Genomic DNA, 27,843 nt, shown 5'->3' with positions numbered 1-27,843 from the left:
TCTCATATAAACAAAGTGCAAGGAAGTAGGAATCCTCCACATGAGGATTTATGTTTGCGTCAATGGGATACTCTTTTTTAACTGGACAGATAGCAAATGACGTTTACATTTTACTGTCGTGACGTCGAGGAAGGACAAATTGATTCAGCGCGAGGACGTCGGCCCTTTACTAGCCACCGGAGAAGGGAAGCGGAGGCGCCATTTTACAACCGCGTTAGAAAGTGAGGATATAGTTTCATTCAATATCGAGAATGTAGCCTATTGTTTCACATCGCATTCAACATGATTAAGTTGATTGTTCACACTTGATCTTGCAATTTCTTTGAATGAGTTCGATTTAAGCATAATTGTACCCGTCTAACTTAAATACAACTAGCGCTAGATAACTTAGCTAAGTTAGACAAGGTAACTTAGCTACTGATTTAGCTAACACTTAACGTGTGGCTAACTAAACGTTGATGTTGGCTTGCTAGCTACCCGCAAGTGGGATTTCTAAGAATATTGATTTGAGCAGTTCTTCCAGTTTACTCCGTGTTTCTGCAATTGTACCCCTTTTCACAGCCCTTCTGTCAAGAAAAATGTACCCTTCCACGCTGACTCAGTTGGCCCGGGCGAATCCGTTCAGTGCCCCATTATTCACCTTGCAACGTGTCGAGGAGCCGAAACAAGTCAGTGGACAGGGCAGGCGCAGGTTGGCCGCCGCTGCAGTGGCCGGTAAGATCAACTTTTGGCTAACGCAATTAACTTCATTCAGTTATTCATCTAACCCGGTAGGACACAGACTTAACAGTTTGTGTTCTCAGTGCAGGAGTAACTTAGCCAGTCGCTTTGAAATCGTAACGTTAGCTATAACAGTTGGCTACCTTAATTCGGTGCGGTTCGTCTGCGGTGATCGTGCACGTTTGAGACTATTTAAAATACAAAACATGGCTATTCATTAACGTTAGCTTGTGTTTGAATAGGTAGTTCGCTAACAATTCTGAGAGTAAATTATAGCCAAATGGTTGCAGGTCGGATTAAAATGCTCAAAATGTATGGGCGGGAAACACGTTCTACTAGACTAGTCTAGCAAAATGAAGTTATTAGATTTTCTTCTCGTTCAGAGCTCACGTGGCCTCTTATTCCATAAATTGACGTTAGCTCTAGGTAGCTAGTGTAACTCAACTTATCCCAGGCCCCAGCCCTCCTTGAGGGCGTAGAGGGGAAAAGTAGACGGTATATTGGTGAAAAGTCATGATTCGGAAAGGCCATAGCATTTTCGTGAGGATGTTTCAACTTCCTTTGTTCAACTTTGTTTCAACTTGGACAGAAAATAAAAGTTGGCTAATAACCTGTTCGAAATAGCTTCGTATACGTCAGCGCCGCGTGACCATCTTCGATAGCGAGACGTTTCAGCAAAAGACTACATGATTGGTTGTCGTTGCTGACTCTGAACTGAGTGACCTTAGAGTCAGTATTGTTTCTCGAGGTTCTTGAAGTAACTACAAATTACATCATGTAAAAAAAAAAAACAAACGAACGTTTTACACAAAACAAAAGTTTTAAATATAGTTGCATGGTTAGAGACCACAGAACTTTAACAATGGTGTGGTGTAGTTCTGATCCACGTTTGCTTAATTCATAATGTATTTGTGTGTTGTGTGGATGAAATCGCAGTGTATGTTTTGGGAGTAGCCCTGTATTGCCTGTTATAAGGAGCCATGCAGTTAGGATATGCCATTGTACTGGAAATGTTTGTGATACAGTGTATAGCTGAGGGATCGTTGCACATTTTTCCTCAGAGGGGGACAGCTGTGAATTTGGCTCCCGGAAGTATTTCGTCCTTTGCGGCTTGGGTGGGATTCTGAGCTGCGGCACCACACACACAGCAGTTGTGCCCTTGGACCTGGTGAAATGCAGAATGCAGGTCTGAGGTCCTAGCTGCATCCCTGCAGCCCCCTAAGGGCGGTCCCTGTGCATGGTGTGAAGTACACTAACCTCCAGAAACGTAATTTCTGAATTGCACTTATTAAATACTGAAACGACCAGTGAAAATGTTGGCTGTATCTCGCCAGGACAAACACCATGGTCTGAGTACCTGTATTATATACCTAGCAACAAAGTCTGATGGGTGTGTAGGGAATGCATGCGCTAATTTGGTCTGCGGACTAGTATAATGGTTAGGAAACTGGGCTTATAATGCAAAGCTTGTGGTTTGCATTCTCAACCTTCAATACATATTCAGTTGTATAAATAGTGTGTATGTAAAAACAGTATTCTTGATAAGATTGTTCAAGTTGTTCTTGATAACTGTCTACTAAGGGCCATAAAATATAAGTGTAAAATGTGTATGGAACTAGTGTGTCTGGTTGGTCATTCGTAGGATTCCACAGCAGATCTGAATGACAAACCTGTTGCAGTTTTAATTCACATTTTTCTGCTTTTTGGATTCAATCATCCAACATTGGGTGCAATGTATTACGCTGTGCAGTTAGCAATATGAATCCAAAGTTAGTCAGATTTGGAAGGTTTGTGAAGTGTGAAATAAAGCGATTCAAAAGTAGAAACTAATGAACCTGACATGTTAGTAAGGTTAGCCTCCAGGTTACTGATATCAGCATGGTGTGTGCCACTGCATGGTGTGGGACTGACCGCACGGGGTGATGTGTGTTTCCTGCTGCAGACTCGGAAGTGAGCTGTGAGTTTGGCTCCATGAAATATTATGCTCTCTGTGGCTTTGGGGGCATCCTCAGCTGTGGCCTCACGCACACGGCGGTCGTTCCCCTCGACCTGGTCAAGTGCCGCATGCAGGTCTGTATCTGACCGCCCACTGACTCCTAACCACTTTATGCACAAGGCTGATTTCAGGATAAGTCTTCTGACCTACTGGAAAGCCTGTAAGAGAGCCCAACTCTACAAAATAAGAATTTCCCCATGAACCTACGAACATGTTCCCACCTACTCAACGGTCTTCATACATCTGAATTCATCCCAGTGTTCAGCTTGTTCACAATTCCTATGCAGTTGTAGGATTTTTAATATGTCCTGGTGAAATCGAGTACAACTGCTTACTGTAGTACTTCTGACAAAAAAAACTGGAACACTGTTATTTTGCTTGCGTGAGGACGCAGCTCAACTTCAGGAAATGCACATAAATAGCTGCGATCCCGTCAACTACGCGCACATGCTTAAAGATTTTTCACACTGAAATCACACTGGTATGAATTACAAATACTATTTGTTTAACCATGTCTTTGGTTGAGCAAGTACTCAGATTTAAAGTGTTACTCCTTTAAGCATAAGAAAATTCTGGATTGGTGCTGAGAGATATTTTGGGTAATACTTGTAGCTGTACTATAATACTGAAGAGGAGCATTCTCACTGCTGATCCTGACTGACCGTGCCAGGATGTGTTGGGATTAGCCAGTATGACCTGAGTGGGGATCTGTCCTGGGCTATTAGGTCTCAGATTTGCATTTCCAACTAGGATACCTTTTTCAGAGTGCAGCATGCTCATTTGTGAATAATTGCTGCAACATTGTGTTAGTGTAGAGAATATATTGATTTCTACCCTTTGATAAGATGGATGACCTGTGCATGAGTATGTTTATCTTCCCCAGCTAATTGTATGTGTGCGTGTTGCCCCTCATGGTCACATTTATGTTTTACAGGTGGATCCAGTGAAATACAAGAGCATTTTCAATGGTTTCTCAGTCACTGTAAAGGAGGATGGCGTCAGAGGGCTGGCCAAGGGCTGGGCCCCCACGTTCATCGGATACTCCATGCAGGGCCTCTGCAAGTTCGGCTTCTACGAGGTGTTCAAGATCCTGTACAGCGACATGCTGGGAGAGGTGAGCGCTCGCGGTAGTGGGTGGCGCAGTCTGTCCGAAGCGTTAGAGTGAGCTGTGTGATAATGCCTTGGCTCTCTCTCTCCCTCTCTCTCTCTGCGCGTCTGGGCGATCAGGAAAATACCTATCAGTGGAGGACGTCTCTCTACCTGGCGGCGTCGGCCAGCGCCGAGTTCTTTGCCGACATAGCCCTGGCCCCTATGGAGGCATGTAAAGTGCGTATCCAGACCCAGCCGGGCTATGCCAACACACTGAGGGAGTGCGCTCCCAAGATGTACGCCGAGGAGGGGCTGTGGGCGTGAGTATCCCCTGCTTCGGACAATTAGTTACAGCTTCATCACACAGGAAGTCCATAGTACGCTGTCTAATCCAGAAAACATAATCTAATGTAAGCCATGTTTATGTCCTTGTAAGCCACTGAACACGCTCCTTAGATCCACCTCTTGGGGGCGCTCCTGTACTGTTGCAGTCTGGAGCCCCTCAGCAACTTGCTGGTTGTACAGTGAGAGGTGCTTGAGTCATTGGCGTGTGAGAGCAGTACACCTGCCCCCTGGCCCCCCCAGCTGCACCGGCCCCTCGCTGGCTCCGCCTGCAGGAAGCTCCCGGTGCAGCCCGGCCAGGGGGCGGACACATCCTCCCTCAGTCACATGAGGCCTCCACACTGTTCATGTTCCTGCCGTATCTCAGTTGGGCTAGTGAGCCGCTCAAAGCTAGATGTTTCTGTTTTAAGGCAGGGCTGCCTAACCCTGTTCCTGTAGATTTACCATCCTGCAGGCTTTTATTTCAACCCTAATTTGCCACATCAGATTCTACTTATTAGCTCAACAAGATCTTTAGCTATTGAATGAGGTGTGCTTTGTTGGGGCTGGATTGAAAGCCTTCTGGACGGTAGATCCCCAGGAATAGAACTGGGCAGCCCCGGATTTAGGCCATAAAGACTGCTTCTTCTGAATGTCTGTCAGTCAGACCTGAGCTGTGCTATAGGCCTGACCGCCTTGTCTCCTGCAGCTTCTACAAGGGCGTGGTTCCCCTGTGGATGAGGCAGATCCCGTACACCATGATGAAGTTCGCCTGCTTCGAGCGCACGGTGGAGGCCCTGTACAAGAATGTGGTGCCCAAGCCTCGCAGCGAGTGCACCAAGGCGGAGCAGCTGGTCGTCACCTTCGTGGCGGGCTACATCGGTGAGTGCAGAGGGCGGGGGTCCGGGCCTGCCAATCGCTCAGAGAACGCTATGGAGGGGTCCGGTGTGTGAGTGCGCTCTCTGCTGCTGTTCTGACTGGCTGCTTCTCCCCACAGCTGGAGTGTTCTGCGCCATCGTGTCCCACCCCGCTGACTCGGTGGTGTCCGTGCTCAACAAGGAGAAGGGCAGCACCGCCGCACAGGTGCTCAAGAGGCTCGGACCCAAAGGTGAGTCCCTCCCACACAGACCCTGAACACCGTTCCACTCTGGTACTCTCAATAAGAGCATGTAATATTGACTTGAATATTAAAATATTTTCCAAATGATATTCCTTTGTTTCTAGAGAGGTTTTGACTTATGGAATAAATAGACTAGCGTAAGCCATGTTTATGTCCTTGTAAGTCACGGAAACACGCTCCTTAGATCCACCTCTTGGGGGCGCTCCTGTACTGTTGCAGTCTGGAGCCCCTCAGCAACTTGCTGGTTGTACAGTGAGAGGTGCTTGAGTCATTGGCGTGTGAGAGCAGTACACCTGCCCCCTGGCCCCCCCAGCTGCACCGGCCCCTCGCTGGCTCCGCCTGCAGGAAGTTCCCGGTGCAGCCCGGCCCGGGGGCGGACACATCCTCCCTCAGTCACATGACTGGGGTTTCCCCAGAGGGCAGAATGCTATTGCTAAAGTAAATGTGCGTGTGTGTGTGTGTCCATCTGTCTAACGTATCTCTGTCTGTCTCAGGTGTGTGGAAGGGCCTGTTCGCTCGTATCATCATGATCGGCACCCTGACCGCCCTGCAGTGGTTCATCTACGACTCTGTGAAGGTGTACTTCCGCCTGCCCCGCCCTCCTCCCCCGGAGATGCCCGAGTCCCTGAAGAAGAAGCTGGGGCTCACAGAGTGAGCCATCACAGCGTCTGCTCTCCAGACCTCAAATCACAACCCGCAGCCCCCCTTTCTGTATTTAAGCACCTACCGCAATCCACAGCTCTGTTCTGCTGCTCAAGCGTACTGAGGAGAGAGGAGGGATATTGGCCTCCGGGCTAGGAGTATAGAGGGAAAGACTTGGCTGGACTGACTTAGTTTTTGTGGAAATTGTAATAAAAAAAGAAAAAAGAACCTGGAGAAACAGTTACTAGTGTTGTGCCTTTTTCTCAGGAGCTCAGTAAATTGTAACTTGTCATTTTTCCAATGACATTTTTTCTGTGGCTTCAAGTTTATATATTAAAAAAAAAAATAGGTCAACTGTGTGGTTATTTTTTTATTTCTGCCTCCCCCCTCAACTGTTGGACGTCAGACGAAAGCAAGCATTAAAGGCGTAGTTCGCATTTCTTTTATTCTTTACATTTTTATGTGTTTTTTTCTGGGATTAGAACCTTTTGGTGTGCGATTTTGGTATTGGATATTTACAGAAGTTTCTGCTGGCTTTACACTGGCTGCTTTTGGGACATTCGGCGGGTTGTGTCTAAAGAAAGAAAAAGCAATTTGGTGCAGCAACGTGTTGTTTCCAGATTCCACAACAATGAACAGGTTATATTTTAGCTGTTTGTTCAGAATTGTAAGCATAAATATCAGTTTATGTTCTGCCGGCAATGCTTTCTTTGAGCACGGCAATCTCTTTGCATGTGCCATGGGAAACATCAAACAGAAAATGAAATTAATTTAGAAGAATAATATAATAATCTATGTCCAACCACTGGAGGAGTAATGTAACGGTACAAGATGTTTTAAAAGTTTTTGCTTTAGACCACAAACTCATGAATGCCCTATACCTGCCTGTTACTATTGTAATGAATTTTCAGAATTTAGCATACGAGTGCATGCTTGTTTTTCATTGCACTCTATAGGCCTACTGATTGATTATTTCTTGAAATTGTATTAAGTATTTGCATCACTGGAGGCTATGGTTACCTGGCCTCTGCTGTGTGCTAATTTGAATATCAATCCTTGCGCATTCAAAACTTGTTTTATGACATTAGTTAACTCTTGTTTTTGTTATATGCTCAATAGGTATTCATATTGTTTTATACAAAAATTAAGCTTTAGAAAACAATTTTTTAAATTACATTTTTAGATTGTAGCAATCTAAAAAAAATATTCAGCATACTATTGGTTGCTTGTTTCTGATGCGATTTTAACCTCAGCTTGCTAAAAAGTTCTCTAAGTATAAAGTGTATTAGAATCACACTCTTAATACAATGAAGCTATTTAATGGAGTACTTTGCCATTTCCTAAAGAGATTTTGTTTACTGAAAAATGTGATCAAATCACCCATGTGAAAAGTAATTGCCCCCTTAGTTAATTAACCGGTTTACCAAATTTAATTCATTATTAGATTCAACTGATTAGACACAGCCAGGCTTTATTGCAGCTAGCCATGTTGAATCTAACCCTCACTCATTGAACCCTGCCAGCAGCGTGAAGTAGTTGTCATGTTTCAACAAATGTGCTCTGTCATGATAAAAGGAAATTCCAGAAGAAATGACAACTTTGTAACCCTTTCCAAAATGATATATTTCAAAGCCATTTATAAGCCTCTAGGACTCCACCAATCCAGTGGGAGCCCTTATCTCCAAATGGAGAACACTTGGAACAGAATTTTCCTGGGAGTGGCTGGCCGTCCAAATCTTCTCCAAGAGTGCAGTGACTAGTCATCCAGGAAGTCACAAAAGAACCCAGAACAGCATCCAAAGAACCGCAAGTCCCTCTAGCCTCAGCTAAGGCCAGTGTACAGGAGTCCACAATAAGAAAGAGATTGAGAATAGTGAGATTCATTGGAGAGTAACCAGGTGGAAACCACTGGTAATCTAGAAAAACATCAGTGTTTGTCTAACAATTGCAACAAAAAGGGGCACCTAGATGATCCCCAAGCCTTTTGAGATAATGTTCTATAGAGCTTAATGGAAGACACGGGACTGGTATCGGGCGTAAAGCAAATACTGCTTTTCAAAGAATATACCAACAGTGAAACTTAGTAGTGTGATGGTGTAGGGGTGCTTTGCTGTCTTGGGATCTGAATGACTTGTCATTATTAATGGAATCATGAATTCTGCTCTGTACCAAAAAATTCTTAATGAGAATGTTTAGTCATTCGTCCGCGGGCTGAAGCGTAATTGGATTTTGCGGCAAGACGATCCAGAACACAAAAGCAAGTCCATGTCTGAATGGTTGAAAAATAAAATTAAAGTTCTGGAGTGGCCTAGTCACTAGTCCTGACTTGAAGCCAATAGAGATGCTGTGGCAGGACCTGAAACGAGCAGTTCATGCTTGAAAACCTTACAATTTGCATGAATTAAAGCAGTTCTGCAAAGAAGTGGGCTAAAATTCCTCCAGCGATGTGAAAGACTGATATCAAATTATAGGAAGTATTTGGTTGCAGTTATTGCTGCTAAACGTGGTCAAACCAGTTAAGTGTAAGGGGGCAATTACTTTTTCACATGGGTGATGTGGCAGTTTGATAACTTCATCTTTCATTAGATAAATGAAATGATCATTTTTAAAATGTGTTTACTTAGGTTTCCTTTGTCTATTACATTTTGTCAATTCAGTGTGATAAATCAGGAAGGGGGCAAGTACTTTTTCATGACACTATGTCACAGCACATCTCACATGACTAGCTACCTGCTACGGTTCTCTAGTTTAAAATGTTTGCACTAGCCAACAGGGCAGTGAATGGAACAGCCCCACCACGCCTCTAATCAATCTTCACACCCAGCACCCTTGCCAGGTCTTTCTGTTCCACAACCTTGAGGTGACAAACTCTTCCCCTGCCGGTGGTGTTGCTTTTCCTAGTCACAATGCCTCTCTTTAATGGCTCCACAGTGGTGGAATTTCCATTAACTTTCAAAAGTGGTCAGGACAGTGGAATCACTGGCTATCTTCCAACGCACCCTGAAGCCCCGGCTGGTTCTTGGTTCCTGTCCCATCCACATCCATGTCGCAGTCCCACCTTTTGTGCTAATTCAGGTAACAGTATTTTTATGGTTTTAGGATATGTTTTTATGGTTTGTTTCTCAAGAGTTGCTGTGAGTATAGTCTGTATACATTTAAAATTTGTACTTTGGTTCTTGTTTAATATAGATTTATGATTTTGCATTTATGATTTTGCATCTGTGCTCATTCCTCTGGGAATGCTAGCCAGGTCAAGCACTATTCACTTATCAGTCAGGTGAATGCTCTGTTTCTGCTATGCTGCAAGTTTCTCTGGATGAGAGCATCTGAAATGAAAGTAACGAATGTAATGTCATGAGTATGCTAATCATTCATTAGAAATGAATTCTTAAATACAGCATTGATATTGGTCGTTTGTGTAGACTTTAAAGAATGTTCAGTGTACATATTTGTTGTCATGGCAGTCTGTGACGGAAGTGATTCTTATAAAGGTGACGAATGTGCACTTTGACAAAATGTATGGTGTAGATAATATTTGATCGACAGCATAATGGCCGTAACAACAGGGGAACAGTGTGTATGTGTTTTGAGAGTGTGTTCGTGTTTAGGTGCATTGCTCTGGCCTCTAGGATTTAAATGGACTAATGCAACAAATCTGCGTCACTCTTAATGCGCTTGGAGGAAGTGCTGGACCTGGTGACAATCAGTCCTCAATTACTCTTATAGTCATTATCATCCATCGTGTTTGGTCCTGATTGTTAATGTTGTTTTAAGTCCTCTGAATGGAGACTCGTGGGGGGGTGGGTTCTGCAAAACAGCCTGTTTTGTTCCTGGAATGGATTGCACTGGGGCTTCTTGATGGTGAGGGTGAAGGGTCACAGAAATAGAAGTCCCATCTGTCTGTGACCCATACATTGGTGTGTGCTTTCCAACAATAATAGCACAAAATTCTCCACTTTCCCTCTTGAATAATGCAGCACTGTCCCTGAGGCATCCAAACAAAAAAAGAAACCATTATGTGCATGTGTGGTAATATGTTCTCAGATTTTTCTTGACACCTAGTTGTTCAACTCAAATAATTCCTCTAATAGCCAGTGAATTATATTTTGACAAATGTATCGAAGCTTTTCTCTTGTAACTATTTGGTTGTTTGCTTGAGATAAGAATGTACGTTCTGAATGTGTAAGACTGTTCTTAAGGTTAGTTTAAAGGAATCTCATAATCTGTACTCCCACACATACCTAGCCTACATTGTGGTTTTCCAAGGCCATGAAGTATCAGTTTCTCAAATAATAAATTGCTAACAGCATTTTAAAATGTCCTGCTGCAAACTAACCAAATGTGAGCATAGGCTTTCCAAGGGAGATTGTAAAATCTCTGAAGGCTTTATAGCCAAAAAGGTGTAAATGTTGAGAGAGTGAAAGTTTAAAAAAAAAACTAATTTGGTGCCCAACATGGGGTTTAGCATCTCCCAATTCCAACCCCAATTTACTCTGTGTGTAGATAATCCTTATAGTGCCTAACCTTCTCTTTCTCACCCTTGTTCATCACCCTGAGTTCACTGGATTGCTCCAGCCCTGTCCCTTGCACTGTGGTCGCAGACCACTGCTGCCCTCTTCCTCCCCTGCTTCCGCCTCTGATGCAGCCAGGAGCTCCAGATGTATCACTCTGCCCCTCTAAACTGCACTATACTTCCCTTCATTTGTCCTTCTATTCCAGCTAGTTTATTACCACAACTGCAACCTGTTCAACCCATTTTATTGGATTTCTGTTACATCCATTCTACCGCTACTTTACACCAGGCCAGCCAGCAGAGGATTGGCTCCCCCTCCATAGCTGGGTTCCTCTGAAAAGTTCTTCCCATCAGGCAGTTATTTGAGGGTTTTTTCCCATCACTGGTGAGTGTTTTTACCTCATGCACTTGCTATTTGGGGGTTCAGGCCTGGTTTTCTGCCACTCTCTGTCTTTGTGACAGTTTTCTGTACAAAGAGCTTTACAAATATGATTTGATTTGATTTGAATTGGTTTAAAAGCAACAGCACTTTGCAGTGTTCAAAGAATAAATTTGACAGCATTTCTCAGTGATTTTGTAATCCTTAAAAGGCTACTTCACAAGAAACTGATAGTGTTCCCTCATTAAAACAAACTCCCACTTGATATTTTCTATTGGATGTTTGTAATATGATTATATGACAGTAGAAAAGCAAATGTCCAATCAATATGTTTGCACAAATCAATGCTAATGTTGATACTCCAGGGACCAGCAGCATGTATTTGAAATGGCTGCGTGTTTTTGAAAAAAATAAAATAAATACTCAGTAACTGTATAACCCCTCGTGATTATGTATAAATAAAGTAAATGTAATGATCCATATCAAGAACACATTTGAGTCCCTGTGTGATGGTAGCAGTGAAAGGATTGCTTTGTTTTGATTTTTGTTGCATGGAGGAACACTGTACCTACTGTTGCACTCGCTTCAGAGGTTGTGTTTAGTAAATTCACTGTTTGGGTCTGAAGGGAATGCAAATAAATTTGTTTTTACTGTGGCATTACATTCAGCACGGAAAATTTGCCATACAGACACCACATTTCTCAAAATTACTGGATAAAACTTCATGCTATAGAATATCAACATGCAAGGACAGAATGAGGCACATTCCAGCCCCTATGCATGTTTGACTTAGGGTTTGTGTGTGTGTGTGTGTGTGTGTGTGTGTTTCTAGGCCCTGGCTGTGTGGGTATGGGCATGTCTCTTTCCCTGCCCTTGCTCATGCTGTGGAGGTTACTCTCAAATAGCTGCCACTGTTCCTGTGTGCCACGTGGCCATGAGTGCCAGTCTGGGTGTGATATAAAGTAGTGTGCTGAGAGACACAGGCAGGTCCTAAAACCATATCTCCCTTTTTTTTTTCTATGGACAGACATTATTTGCATAATCTGCATACTATATCCTTCATAATTAATATACTGTAGAACCTAAGAAAATCTCACACTGAGATGACATTATGTGTCATATGTGACATATTCCCTATTATACAAGTTAAATAGTTTCACTGTATTACATTTCATTACAGGCATTTAACAGACACTCTTATCCAGAGCAACTTACACAAATTTTACATAGCATTTACATTGCATCCATTTATACAGCTGAATATATACTGAAGCCATGCAGGTTAAGCACCTTGCTCAAGGGTACAACGGCATTGTCCTACTCAGGAATCAAACGTGTGACCTTTAGATTACAAAACCAGCTCCTTACGTATTATGCTGCACTATTAGGAGTGTGATTTTCACATTTTAATCAGACTTGCAACTTTATGGCAAGCTAAGACTAAAATCACATTTGAAGCAAGGAAGTTGTTTGACGAGAGAACAGACCGTTATAGCACTGAAAACAGATAACTGGCTATTGTAGTGAGCAACGATAAAAGAATTATTGATTTCCTGTGATATGTTTGAGGAGCTGCACTCCTTTAAGATTACAGCCACTTTGTTAACAGAACAACCGTATACATGAAAAGGTGCAGTTTATTTAAATGGTCTAATCTTGGTCTTCTTTGCATGTGCACACTATGAGCAATCATAAAAGCAAACTGTGGCTGTTAATTATTTCCCTATCTTAAAGCTAAAAGCACTTACCCGGCAAACTAGAGGATTGAAGAACTAAGGAGTTTGTATTATGTTGAAAGTGTCAATTAAAAATTATTTTAAAAGAGTGAATTGGTTTTGGAAATGAACTGGACAAAATAAAGGAATTACATTTATATTTCTGTGCTTTTACTCTTTCCTTCCATTTGGATTTGCATAGTTAAAAATTATTTGGCATCAGCACTATTTTGTCTGTATCCAAGTCGTGAGCACTACAGTGAGCTGCTGCCAATTTTCCACAATAGATCAAAGTCGTACTGTCCTCTACATGAGAGCCGGCGCCAATCAGAGCAGTGGTGCATTTCTTACTGACAGCAGACAACTGAAAATTTTAACCGCATGAATGGATTTCCCATCTTGTGGTTTTATTCGTTTTTTTATGGTAGGGAATAAACAATCAGCATGGTTCAAAGTGGCAGATTTTATCTTTTGTAAAGTGTTTTGGAACAAGTATTTCAGTTTGTAGTTAACTAGTTAAACTGTAATATACCTGTTTTAAATGTATTTGTCAAACTGAAAGCTGCCACAGTATCAATTGGAAAATAAACAGTTTCTGCACTGGACACTTGTATCTAATGATAATATAAATTATTGAACATCTATAAAGCGTAGATGATCATTGTGCTGAACAATGAAATATTTAACACTGATTGGCATTTAATTATATGCTGAAATACTGATAGATGGTACGTAGTTGGACGGTTGCATTGCAATGTAAACTCATTGAGTTCCAACTCCTTTGACTGGTGCTTCTACTTGCATAACTGCCCGAGGGCCATTGTATGAGTCCTGGCTAAAATCCAGGAACGTCATGTCTCTTTGGATCGCCTTAGGGACTACATTAGTTGGTGACCCTTAAATCAGTGTTCATCAGTCCCAATAAATAACATAACGGGATGTCTGAGTGCATTCGTGAAATGGGACATACTTGTGCGGTCTCTGGGGCAATTGGACTCATTCTGCCGCAAAAGCAGTCGGTAAGGACAGACCTGAAAACTCATCTGATGCCAGAAGTTTTCTTTAAATCAATATTTATGCAATGAACATATGCATTTGTGTATTTGTGTGTATATACATGTGCCTCTGTGTGTTTCTTTGTCAATGTGCATGTGCCTGAATCAATGTGTATGTCTGTGTGGGAGTGGTAGTGGGTTTAGAACATTTTGTTCATCTAAACTATTTTAGCTCTTGCCATCAATGTGATGCAATTGTATTTTAATATGAGCCAAATGAAAAACTTCATCTCACTCTAATCTAAACCACAAGGCAACTAGCCTCAGTTTTTACAATTTCCACCAGCATCAGGAACAGTGGCTGACTGAAACAAACATTTACTTACTGTTGACTGTTTTTTTAGCATCCTTTCTGTCAGGTCAAACTAAAATGAAGAAAATGATGTAGAACGTGGCTACTTAAACCACTACAATATATCTGGTAGTACTGTAACTGAAGTGAGTAACACCCCAAACATTGTAAAGTGCCTTAGATCAGAGATCATACATTCAATCCATACTTCTATGCATTAACAGGGATCAACCAGCTGATGCAATGTAACTATATTATTGCCTGTATTAGCTGTAAGAAAAGAACATGCTGTACGCTGAAAGGAGGACAGTGTTTGAGTAGTGATTTTACAACGATTGCTTCCCTTGTGATCAGAACACAGCAGACATTTTCAGAAACTCTGTTTATTGTATTTCATAAATGCTTGCACATGTGTTTTCTGTTTGCAGAATAATTGAGCTGGAAGGCCCAGAAGGACGGCAATGGCTCTGTCTGTTATGATAATCCTGCCATATTTTTATTGCAGGCTGGCAAGTACACTGCAGTGGGGTAGGCCCTCAGAAAATATGCATACATGAAATGAGCTCACACACACGCACACACACACAAAAACTCACATCACAAGAATATTTGGCAAACAATCATCCTCCTCTTGCATGAATGTGTGGATTAATCTTTCCAGTGCTCTGATTGGCTGATAAGGTGGGAGGATCTCGCGACCCGACTAAGCTCCATTGTGATTGTAACGGTCTGTAAGAATTGCAGTGGTAAGTAGGAATGCCAATTTATACAGTCAAACATGCTCTAAAATACTCACTCACTCATGAATAGACACATTTACACAGATAGATGCACTGCAGAATACTCCAAAATTACTTTCATTTGCTATTTTACAGTTTTAGCTCATTCTAAAATAGTGTAGTTGCATTCCTAGTAATTTCAGAACCTTGTATCATCCAGGGCTGCGTTTGCTCCATTGTTAAAAGCATTTCCTGCTATTTAAGTGTTTTTTTTTAAATGAGCTGACGCTTCTTGGAGAGAGGAAAGAGCACACAGAAACTGAAGGCAAGTTTCCATAGCAACCAGGATTACTTCTCCTAGAATGGGGTCAGAAGAGAGGGACCATGTTGTAAGAGAGGGAGAGACTGAGAGTGTACTGTAATATGAGGAGGCAGAGAGATGCAGCATGAAAGTGAGAGTATACTAAGCCCTTTTCTATGTACAGTGGCTTACAGGAGGAATTCCCTGCCAGTTGCTATTCCAAACACTTCATTTGTTCTTCATGGGACACTGAAAATGGAAATTAATCTCCAGGGTCAAAGATAGCAAGTGACTGGGGTTCTAATTACAGCATCAGCCACACTTCCCATGCTGGAGATAAGAGGCTTTCAGTCAATGACGTACAGGACTTACAGACAAAAGCTAGATACAGTGCAGCTAGAGACAGTAGTAAGAACCAACATAGAAGTTACAGACATTGAGTAGAGGGAGAATAAGACACGGTGCAGACAGCAGTTAGAGGTTACATACACTAAAATAATTTAAAGTTCAATATAATTCTGGAGTTAGGGATAATGTGTTTCTGAGCTTTTGTTATTTTCAGCACACATTGGCTCTGCTCCCATGTTATAAGGTAAAACAGGCAGTCTAACTGGTGCAGCAGATCACAGCACTCACTCTCCCTGGCCTACTTCTGACAGTGATCTTGAACATGAATATCCTTTATAGTCATGAAATTGAACTTGAGCAACATTACCCGCTAAGTTCTATAGGACTACCCCAATCACAGCTATAAAAACAGTGATAACCACAAACATCCTCCCCACAGCTGTAGAAACTGCATTCACACCAATTTCTCCCCAGCAGGGAGATAGCATGTAAAACTGTAATCAGTATAAACTGGATTTTGTGCTATTCACACAATGTTCACAATAGAAAAGTGCATGTTTCGTTTTTTGAGGGAAATTGGTTATTTCTTGTTCAATCTCTTGAATTCTGGGAAGATAACACCTGAAACAAGTTAATCCAATCAAAGATAGCAAAAAATAGCAACTATTGCAAACTACGTTTGGTTGGAATAATTGAAATAACAATAAAGAATGCAAAGTAAGCTTCTGTAATGTAAAGATATGTTTCTGGTCACAGTCAACACAACTATAAACTATAAGTAGTATGTAACTCAATTTGTTTTAAAGCTGTGTTTTTCAGAAGATTTGAAGAAATACAGCCATTGTCTCTGAAGTGTGTGCATCTATCATTTTGTGTTTTCATCAGTACTTTTGCTTTGGAGTCTCCCTTTACTGCATGTGTGTTTAGAAATTAGCTATTCTACCTATAATGATAATACAGATGAGTTCAGATTGGAACACAATGTTCTTTGTGCCGTAGACAAGTGTGTTCAGTTAGCCTACCATAAGACATTGTTGACATTAGCTGTATATATTGAGTTAACACCGATTCTAATAATAATCTACAGTAATTTGAAGTGTGCAAAATAAAAACATGAAAGTTTTATCAAATAGAAAAGCAGAATTCTATCAGGCCACAATGCAGTTGTCAATGAAGCATAAAGCACTGTGAGGTGTTGCAGGACACCTGTTCATGGAAAAAAGGTTTTCTCTCCTGAACAGGAACTTGGACTCTCTCCAACTTATTTCCGAGGAGGCAGTGTGTCTTTCAACACATTCAACATTCCCTTCAAGAGTTTATATACGCAGAGACTGCCCATATCAGTCCTGCTCTGTGGCTAGTCTGATACGACCCTCCCGTTAAAGCCGTTTAATATTCCCACCCAACCTCTGCTCAATTTCAGCCTCAGCACTTCGTCACGCGCACACTCATTGACTCTGCTGCTCACGGAACCTTCCTGAACCGAAGTGACGCATTCTTCCTCTCTACAGCCTTATTGGAACCAAGGGAACACGCAGTATTAATCTCTCTGCAAAAATGTATGTATTAAAGCCATTTTGCTTTTAAATTTGAGAGTATTTATTTGACTTATCTCTATGACGAATGATGAGGATACCGTAACGAGTAGTTTAGGCATACCATCGTACATCACGAATTATTAAATTTGCTTTTTCTGGTATGCTTTCTCCTACTTTGAAAATCATCAATTGGTATATTTCATTGTACCGATCCATGGATAGGCCCATAGGAGTGAATATATCTTACTTTATAAAAGGAAACCCATTGCGTACGATAAACGCCATAAAAGCGAATATTTTGCATTACTTTGCCAATTTAAACAGAGTAAATGATACGGCTAAAGCTGTTGGTCGTTTTACTGTGAAATCGTGTTAATTCTGAGCAGTAACTCGTTGACGAGTAATATAGACATCACTTTTTTATCTCGTTTTGTGTACAGTTAAAGCGGAATCGGCCATCTTTCCTCCATTTTACAGATGAACTTGACATTGTGCGTCGCTGCATCACAGTCTTTCGCATTGCTATTCTAGCGGTATCGCCTAACGATGGAATGTGAGACTTCCTACACAACGACGTGCATCTAGCTACAGGTCTCATGGCCGCATATAAAATGATTGCATTGTTAGCTGACTCTTAGAACAGGGTCCGGGAAGATTTTGGTTAGCGCGACAGAAAACATGATAACAAAACTAGAATATGAATAACCATATTGACGGCCTTTGTAAGATCAGTAACTTAATAGCCAAGAACTAGGGGTATTGTAAGGACAGTTCCTCCACATCAAAAATCGTTAACAGATGGAATAGATCGCTTGTAGGAAAATTCCAAGAAGTTCGCAATGTTTCTGAATATACGGGCATTTTTCAGCATCCAGTCTATTTTTAATTACAGTACCAGTGCTTCTGTTGTAAGACATAGGCTACTTAATGCTTGTAGCAAAAATGTAGGCTAGGACATTTCTATTTCAGTCTCATTCCTTTTTTATTACTTCTTGATAGCGTGTCATATAATAAAGTAAGCTGCAGAAATATCGACCTTAGCTGGGACAATCGTTTGTGACCTTGACGCTTTTCATTTCGAGTTTCTATCGATTTTATTATTTTACTCATGCAGACTGTCACGTTATGAAATCCGAATTCTGTCCCCGTAGTAAACAGCTTATTAAAAATAAAAAATAAAAAAAAACCGCTTTCCACACGCGGTGGTTAGCCTACTGTGGCTATCGCTGCTTATTACCAACCTTGACGCTGGCCCACTGTATTCTCGTTATAAGCACTGGAGTTACCGATTCGTTGATAATTATTTGATAGCCTATTAATAATGGTTTATCTCCTTAATTGTATACATTGCACGTTAAAGTGAAAAGCACCTCGCGTGCTTTGTGAATATACAATGGGCAGTGGACAAATAAATAAATAGCCTAAATAAATAGTGAATAATAATACTTGGTTTTTGTACTCTTTAATTTGCCGACAGCACTGTAGTCTGCATTGTCACAGAGTAATTACAACACATATCAGTGTCTAATAATGGCACTTCTGAAGATGGAAATATGAGAACTAAATATTTATTTGGTTTTGTATAATTACTAATAGGTTTAAGTTTCTTAAAATCCATATGTAATGTTAAAGCAATTATAACCAGATTTTTCCTTCAGAAAAACAAAACACATTGAAACAAAAAGACATAGCAAGCTATTCACGTTATTCTACTTGCTCTAACCCTTCCAAACCAACTGCTGGCACAGCTAGCAAGGAACTTATATTGAGAATTTCATAATGTTTGTTTGAACGCATGCATTAGCTTCTGTGAATGTTTATTTTCATTTAACTCATTTATCTTATTTCTGTATGTATGTATATACTTTATGTCCCCAGTAATCTTCTCCAAGTTTGGCATGACCAATTGCAAACCCATCCCATCCCTGCAATTCCGTCTGTCAAATCAGGAGCTCAGAAACAAGCACATGCTCTTCTGTGCATTGTGTGCTGCCGCCTGCTGCTTTTTAATCCACTGTCTGCCATGCAGGCTGTGCAGTGACCCAGGACATTCCTGGTAGAATGCTCCCTCCCTGGGCAGTGTGCCCAATTATGCACAGTTTGCACTGGACAGCTTGCAAACCCAGTATTGTGACAAGACAAGCCCCCCACGGTTTCCCATGGCTAGTTTACTGTATGTGGTGCAAATTACCAAATGGATTTAATAAAGTGCTTGGGTCATTAAAGTGGTTTTGTACCCGCATCTTATGACATAAAAACTAAATGTCACTGATTCATGGGCAAATGTTTTAGCTGGATCTTCTACACGAGTTAATTAATAATATTATTTAGTTGACTGAGAAACTGTACTGAACCACACTAGCATACTGAAATAATATGACATCAGAAGTATTTCTTACTGGAAACAATCCTTTTAATCACAAATCAAATTCAGTAAACTGGTAAAAAAAGAAAAAAAACATGCCTACCTCATCTGTTTGTAGATTATCTTGACACACTAAACATTTTGTAAAAGGTAGCACCATGTAATTATCTATTAGGTTTTTACTGAGCTCTACTATGTTTGCGGTTTTCAGTGAAATTATCAGGCCTGCAGGCACTTATTAAATTTGATTGAACTGTTTTTGACATTGCCAAGAGTAAATTGCACCTTATGCTAGCTAGCAATGTATTGGGAAATACAGTTTTTACTATTCCAGCTAAAATAACATGAGTTTTTTATTTTTGATTGCAGCTAATATGACAATATTCCACTTTATGAATGAATGCTGTTCATATACAGTAGTCAGTTTTGTCCACTGTTTTTACTGTGGGCCAGCATAATAGGATAGTATACTGATTAAACGGGATAATAATGAGGATGAGCTTTGAAGATGTACATTGTATTTGTGGGTATTGTAAAATATATGGCAGATAAGGTAAGCAATTGTATCGTTGTTGGTTATCCCCCATATCAATCATGGTAATTCTCAAGGTGATTCAAAAATGCTGCTTTGCAAATGTAATGTGTAGTTACAACTTGGAATGTTCCTTCAGATTTGCCATTGCCCATAATTATAAAAGTTTTTTGAACACAAGTTTCCCTCTTTCTTCTCCACGTTGCAGCAATGTTCCAAATTTATTTAGGACAGTTGGCGTGCAGCCAAAATGCATTCTTGCCGCAGCGCTGCAGTAAGGTCAGCGTGCTAGCTGTGCCCGCTCCTGCCGCAGGAATGGCAAACGGAGGAGCAGGCTTTTGACAGGCCCTCTGGGCTCGTCTGCAGGCTTGGCTGGCCACAGGATTACTCTCCCCGGGAACCTGTGTAGGCCAGGTTGGGTGGAGGATTACTGAGCTATGTACAGGATCGGAGAGACGGCTGGCCAGGGGATTAAAGTGATGGCAGAGTGCTGGTACGCATGTGTGAACTGCGCGAAGGGTGCTGTGCAGTCCCCTCCTGATCACCCCTGATAGGTTTCTGCTAGGCTAGGTGTAATCGACCCAGGGGCTCAGGACATCCTGCGTCTCCTTGTCCGCCATGATAATTACGTGGTGGTGTCTGTGTCTGGCAGCTCGGAGTTTCGGCAGACAGAGCAAGTATTGAGTTTATTTTTCTAATACTTCCTAATCAGTGAATTGTCTTCTAGACCATCCCTGGGGTAGTGATCTTGTGCTGGAGGTCTTTAACTTGAGCATGTGTGATTATTATTGTGGTGTGACCCAGCATCCCCTTTATTGCTGCTTAGAAGAAGTACACTGTAAGGGCGACAGGATGCTGTGGTTAATGGTTCCCCATTTCCTTTCCAGTGAGGGTTAGCAGTATGGTCAGTCCTCTGAACAGTCATGGTGAACGGGCAGAATCTGCGGTGTATTAATGAAGCTGCATCTCAGAGGTGCTTGTGCTAACCCTAACCCTAGCTATTTGCTTAAATGTGTGTGTGTGTGTGTCTGAGACAGAGAGAGAAAGGGAGTAATGATGCTTATGTTAGCAGTGGTCCATGTTAGAGCTGTGTGTGTGTGTGCGTGTGTGTGTCTTAGGGATGGCCACGGGTACTCGGGGATACGACTCGAGACAAGGACTGCTGGAGCACTCTACAGTAGCTACTCGGGAAAAAATAAATTCTACCGAAGGCTACCGAAAATAAATTCCCGTGAATTAGTCGTTTTTACATAGCAGCATTAACAGTTTGTTGTTTTATGGGTAATGATGTTAGCTTCAGAAATGGTTACTATTTCAACAGTTGAGCAGAGTTTTGCCGGATCAGCACCGATGTTCTTTGACCGCTGTCGGTGATTCTAATAAGACATCTTGAGTGTTGCTTTAAAAATTAAGTCAAAATGTCAGTTTAAAGTCAAGTTAAAATTGTGCATCGCATTAAAACTTCACTTAAGAGTTGATTCTACAGGACATGTATTTAAGTTTTAATTAATATTTCAATTATTTAATTTGTTTTGTGAAAATGCTTGATTGCCCTGTGTTCTCCGTTTCTATTGCCGTTATAATAGCCTATATATACAATTAAAAAAATGTCGAAGCAAGGTGTGGTATACGCTTAATAATATACATAATTAAGGTTGGGTTATTGTCACGGAAATAGCCTATTAGCTAAATACACGGCGCAGTGGCTGTAAAGTTGTTTAAAATAATGGAGAACTGAAAAAGCGGAAGTTAAAAAAAAATTAATTCATTGAATTAATAGGCCTAGATCCCATGCACGAACGACTGAAATAACAGCCGCAACTGCAGCAACAGTAACAAGTTAGTGAAGTTAAAAAAACTTTGTTCGATCACGGTAAGCAAGCATGCCTTTTTGCTTTTTGTGAAACACGTATTAGGTCCAATAAAATAATGTTGTTGGTCTACCTGGTTCCGTTTTTATTTCTTTAAAGTTTGTTTTGGTACAACATGTTGTAGCCTACATTGCGAGGTTTAAAGGACACGCTACTGAAACGGGGACGGAGAGCTGATCAACAATTCAGCTGCAACAACTGACAACCACTGGAATTTTGATCTCAGGACGTCCTAGAATCTACATTGTCGCGCTTTGTTTCTCCCAGCACTTGCCATTATGGTGAAAATGCTAAATGCCTAGCCTATAGGCTGCAAATCACACTACATGCTACGTTAAAGTTGCCACTTTCCATCCAAAACTGTCGAAAAGTCACGGAAAGCACCAAAAAATGTCTGTTATATTGCTCTCATATTAGCTACAGATCCACCTGGGATGGTGATGCATGACAAACCTTATGGTTGGCTATTCTTTGAAGAGTTTACCGAGTGTTTTGATTATAACAAGGTTTATGATATTATATATTTAGATTTCCAAAAGGTATTTGATTAGGTACCACATGAGAAACATGCAAAATTTAGTAAAATGTTGGAGGTATTTCAAAGTGTATTCAGAACTAGCTACAAGGTAAAATACAAAGTGTAGTAGGAGGGATTTTATCTGAGCAGGGAACTGTAGGAAGTGGAGTTCCATAAGGACCAATGCTCGGATCATTGCTCTTCCTCATTTATATCAGTGACCTTGATAGGGACATAGAAAGAACAGTAGTCAAATTTGCTGATGATACAAAAATGGGAGGCATAGAAAATAGTTTTGAATTCACTAAAGTAAACCAAGAACATTTCAACAAAATCCAGAAGTGGGTGGAAACCTGGCAAATGAATTCAATATTGCCACATGTAAAGTTCTGCATGTGGGAAATAAAAACATTAGGCAGGATTACTCATAACAAAATTGGAATGTGCTGAATTTGAAAAAGACTTGGGAGTAATGGTTTGTCAAAGCCTTTCAGGTTCAAGGCACTGTGCTGTAGCAGCATTTAGCATGCCTGTTGTAGGACTGTAACTCACTGACCTCTTGTAAAAATGAGATTGTTCATCTTGAGAAGGGGGGTACACATGTTGCCCTACTGTCACCATTTTCAGTAGTGAGTGTGAGTGTGCTGCTTGTCTCATGACGGCCTCTCTCTCTCCAGAGTGGATCATGGCCTCCGTTATGCAGAAGCTCATCACCCCCCTGTGCAGCGGGCCCCCAGAGGCCCCCAGGAACAAGGTGACTGTGGTGGGAGTGGGACAGGTGGGCATGGCCTGTGCTGTCAGCATCCTGATGCGGGTAAGAGCTCTCTGCTTAACGTCTGCTGTGTTACAGTCTGCTTGACTGACATACGACTATTGAATTAATGCTACTATAAATGCTACTATATTACAGCTGAAAAATACTGTCTCACGGTCTGTACATGACTGGTGTAGGATTACTGTATTAATGTTACTATGTTACAGCTGAAAAACACTGTTTCACGGTCTGTACATGATTGGTGTAGGATTACTGAATTAATGTTACTCTATTACTGTTGAACAAATTCCGTCTCGCTGTCTCTACACAACTGCAGTGTGATTACTGTCTCAGTGGATACTACAGCTATAGTGCTTATACATTTGAAAAACAAATAGATTGAGCTTCATGATTCCTTTGAATATTAGTTGTAACTCATGTGATCTAACTGTATGGACAGCTTAGTAGTTATCTGAATATTTAAAAAAAAAAAACATTCAGAAATGCCGGAAATACTCTGCATTTTTTAGACTGTTCTTTGGCTGCATCCTTCAGCAAAGCCAGCCAAAAAAAAAAAGATTCCACTCAGCAGTTCAGCGAGGTTTCACAGCCATTTAGTCAGAGCACTAGATGCAGAACATACTTATGCAGGTGAAGCATGCATGCCAAATGCCTGTAATGTAATGCAGGCCGCAGCCCAAGAGCGCTGTTCTGCTCACACTTTGTAACTAGTTAAAGCAGCCCCTTTTCCTCCCTCCCCCCAAGTGTTTGACAAAGCATTGCACACCTTCCCATCCACCCCTTCTCTAATCCTCGGTCTCTAATGTCTCTCCGTTTGTCGGTGCAGGAGCTGGCTGATGAGTTGGCCCTGGTTGATGTCATCGAGGACAAACTGAAAGGCGAAATGATGGACCTGCAGCACGGGAGCCTCTTCCTCAAGACGTCCAAAATCGTTGCTGATAAAGGTGAGGAAGGGCTCTCTGAGACCCCATGAGACGCACCGAGCAGCTGAGTGAGACTTCTGTTGACCTGTATTCCCCGCTGCGTCTCTTTGTGCGACAGACTACTCCGTGTCGGCCAACTCGCGCATCGTTGTGGTGACGGCTGGCGTGCGTCAGCAGGAGGGGGAGAGCCGACTGAACCTGGTGCAGAGGAACGTTAACATCTTCAAGCACATCATTCCGCAGATTGTCAAGTACAGCCCTGACTGCATCCTCGTTGTGGTGTCCAACCCAGGTACACACAGGACGTATGCTCTTACACACACACACACACACACGCATATATAGGCCTGACTGCATCCTTGTTCTGGTATCCAACCCAGGTACACACAGGACGTATGCTCTTACACACACACACACACACACGCATATATAGGCCTGACTGCATCCTTGTTCTGGTATCCAATCCAGGTACACACAGGACGTACGCTCTTACACACACGCACACACACACACATGCGTACTCACACAAACGCGCACGCACTCACACACATGCAAATATAGCCGACTGCATACTCATTGTGGTGTCCAATCCAGGTACACACAGGAAATAGCCTCGTACACACACACACATGCAAATATGGCCCTGACTGCATACTCATTGTGGTGTCCAATCCAGGTACACACAGGAAATAGCCTCGTACACACACACACATGCAAATATGGCCCTGACTGCATACTCATTGTGGTGTCCAATCCAGGTACACACAGGACATATGCTGTTAAACACACACAAACACACACACACACGCACACGGCCACACACATGCAAATATAGCCTCTAGTTTTCAAGTCTGGCTAGATTAATGTCTATATTAACCTGACAGCTTTGTTCCTCAAACAGTTGAATTACTGGTAGGAAAAAACTCACTTCTTCACCATGTTCTTTACAGGAATATCGCAGTAAATAGAGGCAGTGTATGAAGACATGGAACTGTAACCTTTGCCAAGCTGTTACATTCCTTTTGAGCAGAGGTGGAAAGTCCGGGGGTGAGAACGCAAAAGTCTTGCCACATGCTTCTTCTACTCATGAACTCAGCCAGCCGATTTCACTAATTAGTTCTACCACCTGGCTGAAGAATTGTGCTAATTAGCATATCCAGGGATTTGGAACAAATATTGAGGAGGACTTTTACTTTCTGAACCTGGATTTTACACCTCTGCTTTTAACTTAAGTAATGTATTCTTATAGTGTACTGTCTCTTAAGTCAGTGCACTGTTTTCTTAAGTAGTCTGTCCCTGCACCCTGCAGTGGATGTTCTGACCTATGTGACCTGGAAGCTCAGTGGCCTGCCCAAGCACCGTGTCATTGGCAGCGGGACCAACCTGGACTCTGCCCGCTTCCGCTACCTGATGGCCGAAAAACTGGGCATCCACAGCAGCAGCTTCAACGGGTGGATCCTCGGAGAACATGGAGACTCCAGCGGTTAGTGTGTGTGTGTGTGTGGAAGTGTGTGTGTGTGTGTATGTGTGTGACAAGAGACAAGTATCTCTTGACACAAAGGTAGAGTTGAAACGTGAAAGTGTAAAAGTGAAAAGTGAGTGCATGCAGGGGACCGACAAGCACAGCTGACCTTGTGAGAGGGTCTCCTATGTGTTTCAGTGCCTGTGTGGAGTGGTGCCAATGTTGCCGGGGTGAATCTGCAGAAGCTGAACCCTGATATTGGCACTGATGCTGACAAGGAGAACTGGAAGGACGCGCATAAGATGGTGGTGGAGAGGTACTTTATATTACTAGACTTATAGACTTCAGTGTAAGATAAGTGCTCTTACAGTTCAATTTTAGGATGATATTAAGACAGATTGCTTTCTTTATAGAAAAATGAAAGTAAAGATGAGTAAAAATGGAGGAAAATACATCTAATGCTTTATTACTTGAGAGTAAATGTGGTTAAATTAAAAGTATACATTAGTGTAGCCATTGGGTTTTATACATGTTTTTCATACTTCTTAATATTAAAATATTTCTTCAGTCACCACTATTCATTTGCTTTTTATGTTAAGACATTGTTCCTACCATAAATTCCTGAATGTCACAGGTCTGCTCAATGGACACAATGTAATGGAGAAATTTATGGAGTCTCAATTATATAATTAATTACCTCATAAGTTAGGTTGCTCCAGCTTGTATAAACCTAAGGACATCCTACATGACATTATCAATTTGGACCACACTTCCCAAAACACCCTTAGCACTAAGACCTAAGATCACTGCTAGAACTAACTCTCACTTCCAGCTCTGCTTGCTTTATGCACTGTTTTGGGAAACCCACATAGAAATTTTGCACCTCAATAACAATGCATTGTAAGAACCTTAGTTAAAGCTTACATTCTATTCTATCCTATTATTGATTGTACATTAATTACACATGTGTGTTACAGTGCATATGAAGTGATCAGGCTGAAGGGCTACACTAACTGGGCCATCGGTCTGAGCGTGGCTGACCTGGCTGAGACCCTCATCAAGAACCTGAACAGGATCCACCCTGTCTCCACCATGGTCAAGGTGAACGCACACAGCCAAACACCAAAACGCACAGCCTAACACAGCCACACGCTACCAGGCTCTACAAAAGGCTACTACATGCAGCCATGCACGACCAAACACAACCGCTTGCCAAGATGCGCTGTGACACTCAACCACATATTGCCTCATGCTGCCAAACACAACCGAACATTGCCAGAGGACATCATTTATTTGCTTATCTTAGGCTGTTCATGTATTACAATTTACCCTGTACACTTTGCAGAGCTGGATATTTACTGAAGTAGTTGAGGATAAGCATAAGTTAGCAGACATACAGACACACACACGCACACACACACACACACACACACACACAGACACACACACACACAAACATGCAAATATGGACACACATGCACACACACTCATCCACATATAATAATAGTAATAATAATAATTATTATTATTATTATACATATTATTATTATCATAAGGTGTGTATAAGTAGCACCCTTTAGCCTTCTGAAGGATTTAAAATAATTTACAGTGAAGGGGAGTCACTTGTGTCACCCAGCATCCATAATGTGAAGTAAAGAATATGATGTACTGTATGTGTTCATTGGGAGGCTTTGTGTCCATTGACAGGGCATGTACGGGATTGGAGATGAGGTGTACCTGAGCCTGCCCTGTGTGCTGAACAATGGAGGTGTCAACAGCGTGGTCAACATGACCCTGACGGATGAGGAGATCGCTCAGCTGAAGAAGAGTGCTGACACTCTGTGGGGCATCCAGAAGGATCTGAAGGACCTGTAATGCCCTGACAGACCAGCAGAGGGCACATTACGCTCCTAAACCTGCCTACATCCATCACATCTACACTCCTCGAACTCTGTTCTACCTTTACTGCTACACTCCACCACCTTTCTCCTACCATTGCTGCTACACTCCTTCACCTCTCTCCTAATTTCACCCACACACTGCCACTGCTCTTCACTTCACTTTAGGGGTAGTTTTGTGTCCTTATTCCCTACATATATTGTGATCAGGTCAAAATGTGACTGTTTTTTAATTTTTTAAGCACCATTACAGAATAGCACCCTAACTCCCTTCCCCACCTGCTCTCTTTGAGACTCTGTGTGACTGGCAGCGAAGGGAAAGAAAAGACCGTCTGATTCTCTCTGCTAGGCTCACCAGGAAAGCACGAAAGAGTAGCGTAAGATTGGTCATTCTTTTTTCAAACATGCTGTTACTGTCAATTCTGTTGTACTTTGTGGTGAACACAGTGTCCATGCCTAAATAAAACGTTTAAACTGATAATTTAGTATGTTTTTTGTCTATCATGCATACATGACCCCTTGATCCATTGATCAGCCAAGGCATTATTTTGGGTGCTGGGAGTTTTGTTCCATTTCATAATTCCATCGCACAAATCGAGAACGTTTATTGCAAACCCTTTAGGCACAAAAACAAATGACTAACAGTGAATGAAAAATTAAGCCATGCCACGTTCACGTTGTAAAAACAATCAATTATTCTTCGGTATGGTTTTTTTTTATTTCAATGCAACTTATATTCTGTCATCTCTACT

General features: G+C 41.7%; 2 protein-coding genes and 2 non-coding genes across 6 annotated transcripts; all 4 read left to right on the top strand.

The window, feature by feature from the left end:
* Positions 1-65: 65 nt before the first annotated feature.
* Positions 66-6,242, top strand: slc25a3a (solute carrier family 25 member 3a). Of its 3 annotated transcripts, none has more exons than XM_064343171.1 (8): positions 66-221; positions 562-714; positions 1,782-1,906; positions 3,651-3,830; positions 3,944-4,125; positions 4,836-5,008; positions 5,124-5,234; positions 5,741-6,242. In XM_064343171.1, the coding sequence occupies exons 2-8, from the start codon at positions 579-581 to the stop codon at positions 5,899-5,901; spliced, it is 1,068 nt and encodes a 355-aa protein (XP_064199241.1). In that variant the 5' UTR covers positions 66-221; positions 562-578; the 3' UTR covers positions 5,902-6,242. The 3 variants fall into 3 exon arrangements, with proteins under 3 accessions (XP_064199241.1, XP_064199239.1, XP_064199240.1); XM_064343169.1 differs by lacking the exon at positions 1,782-1,906 and adding an exon at positions 2,663-2,790 and having other exon boundaries at positions 67-221; XM_064343170.1 differs by lacking the exons at positions 66-221; positions 1,782-1,906 and adding exons at positions 387-405; positions 2,663-2,790.
* Positions 4,248-4,459, top strand: LOC135260161 (small nucleolar RNA SNORA53). Its single transcript, XR_010331498.1, has one exon. It is a non-coding gene; the product is annotated as a small nucleolar RNA SNORA53 (small nucleolar RNA).
* On the top strand, positions 5,417-5,628 carry LOC135260162 (small nucleolar RNA SNORA53). Its single transcript, XR_010331499.1, has one exon. It is a non-coding gene; the product is annotated as a small nucleolar RNA SNORA53 (small nucleolar RNA).
* A 10,337-nt stretch (positions 6,243-16,579) lies between the features above and the next one.
* Positions 16,580-27,572, top strand: ldhba (lactate dehydrogenase Ba). Its single transcript, XM_064343168.1, has 8 exons — positions 16,580-16,769; positions 22,711-22,847; positions 23,635-23,752; positions 23,850-24,023; positions 25,041-25,214; positions 25,392-25,509; positions 26,171-26,294; positions 26,901-27,572. The coding sequence occupies exons 2-8, from the start codon at positions 22,719-22,721 to the stop codon at positions 27,066-27,068; spliced, it is 1,005 nt and encodes a 334-aa protein (XP_064199238.1). The 5' UTR covers positions 16,580-16,769; positions 22,711-22,718; the 3' UTR covers positions 27,069-27,572.
* Positions 27,573-27,843: the final 271 nt, after the last annotated feature.

The sequence above is a fragment of the Anguilla rostrata genome, chromosome 7, assembly GCF_018555375.3.
Source record: "Anguilla rostrata isolate EN2019 chromosome 7, ASM1855537v3, whole genome shotgun sequence".
Classification (NCBI taxonomy): domain Eukaryota; kingdom Metazoa; phylum Chordata; class Actinopteri; order Anguilliformes; family Anguillidae; genus Anguilla; species Anguilla rostrata.
The sequence above is the reverse complement of the archived record's forward strand: the minus strand, read 5'-3'. Positions and strand labels throughout refer to the sequence as shown.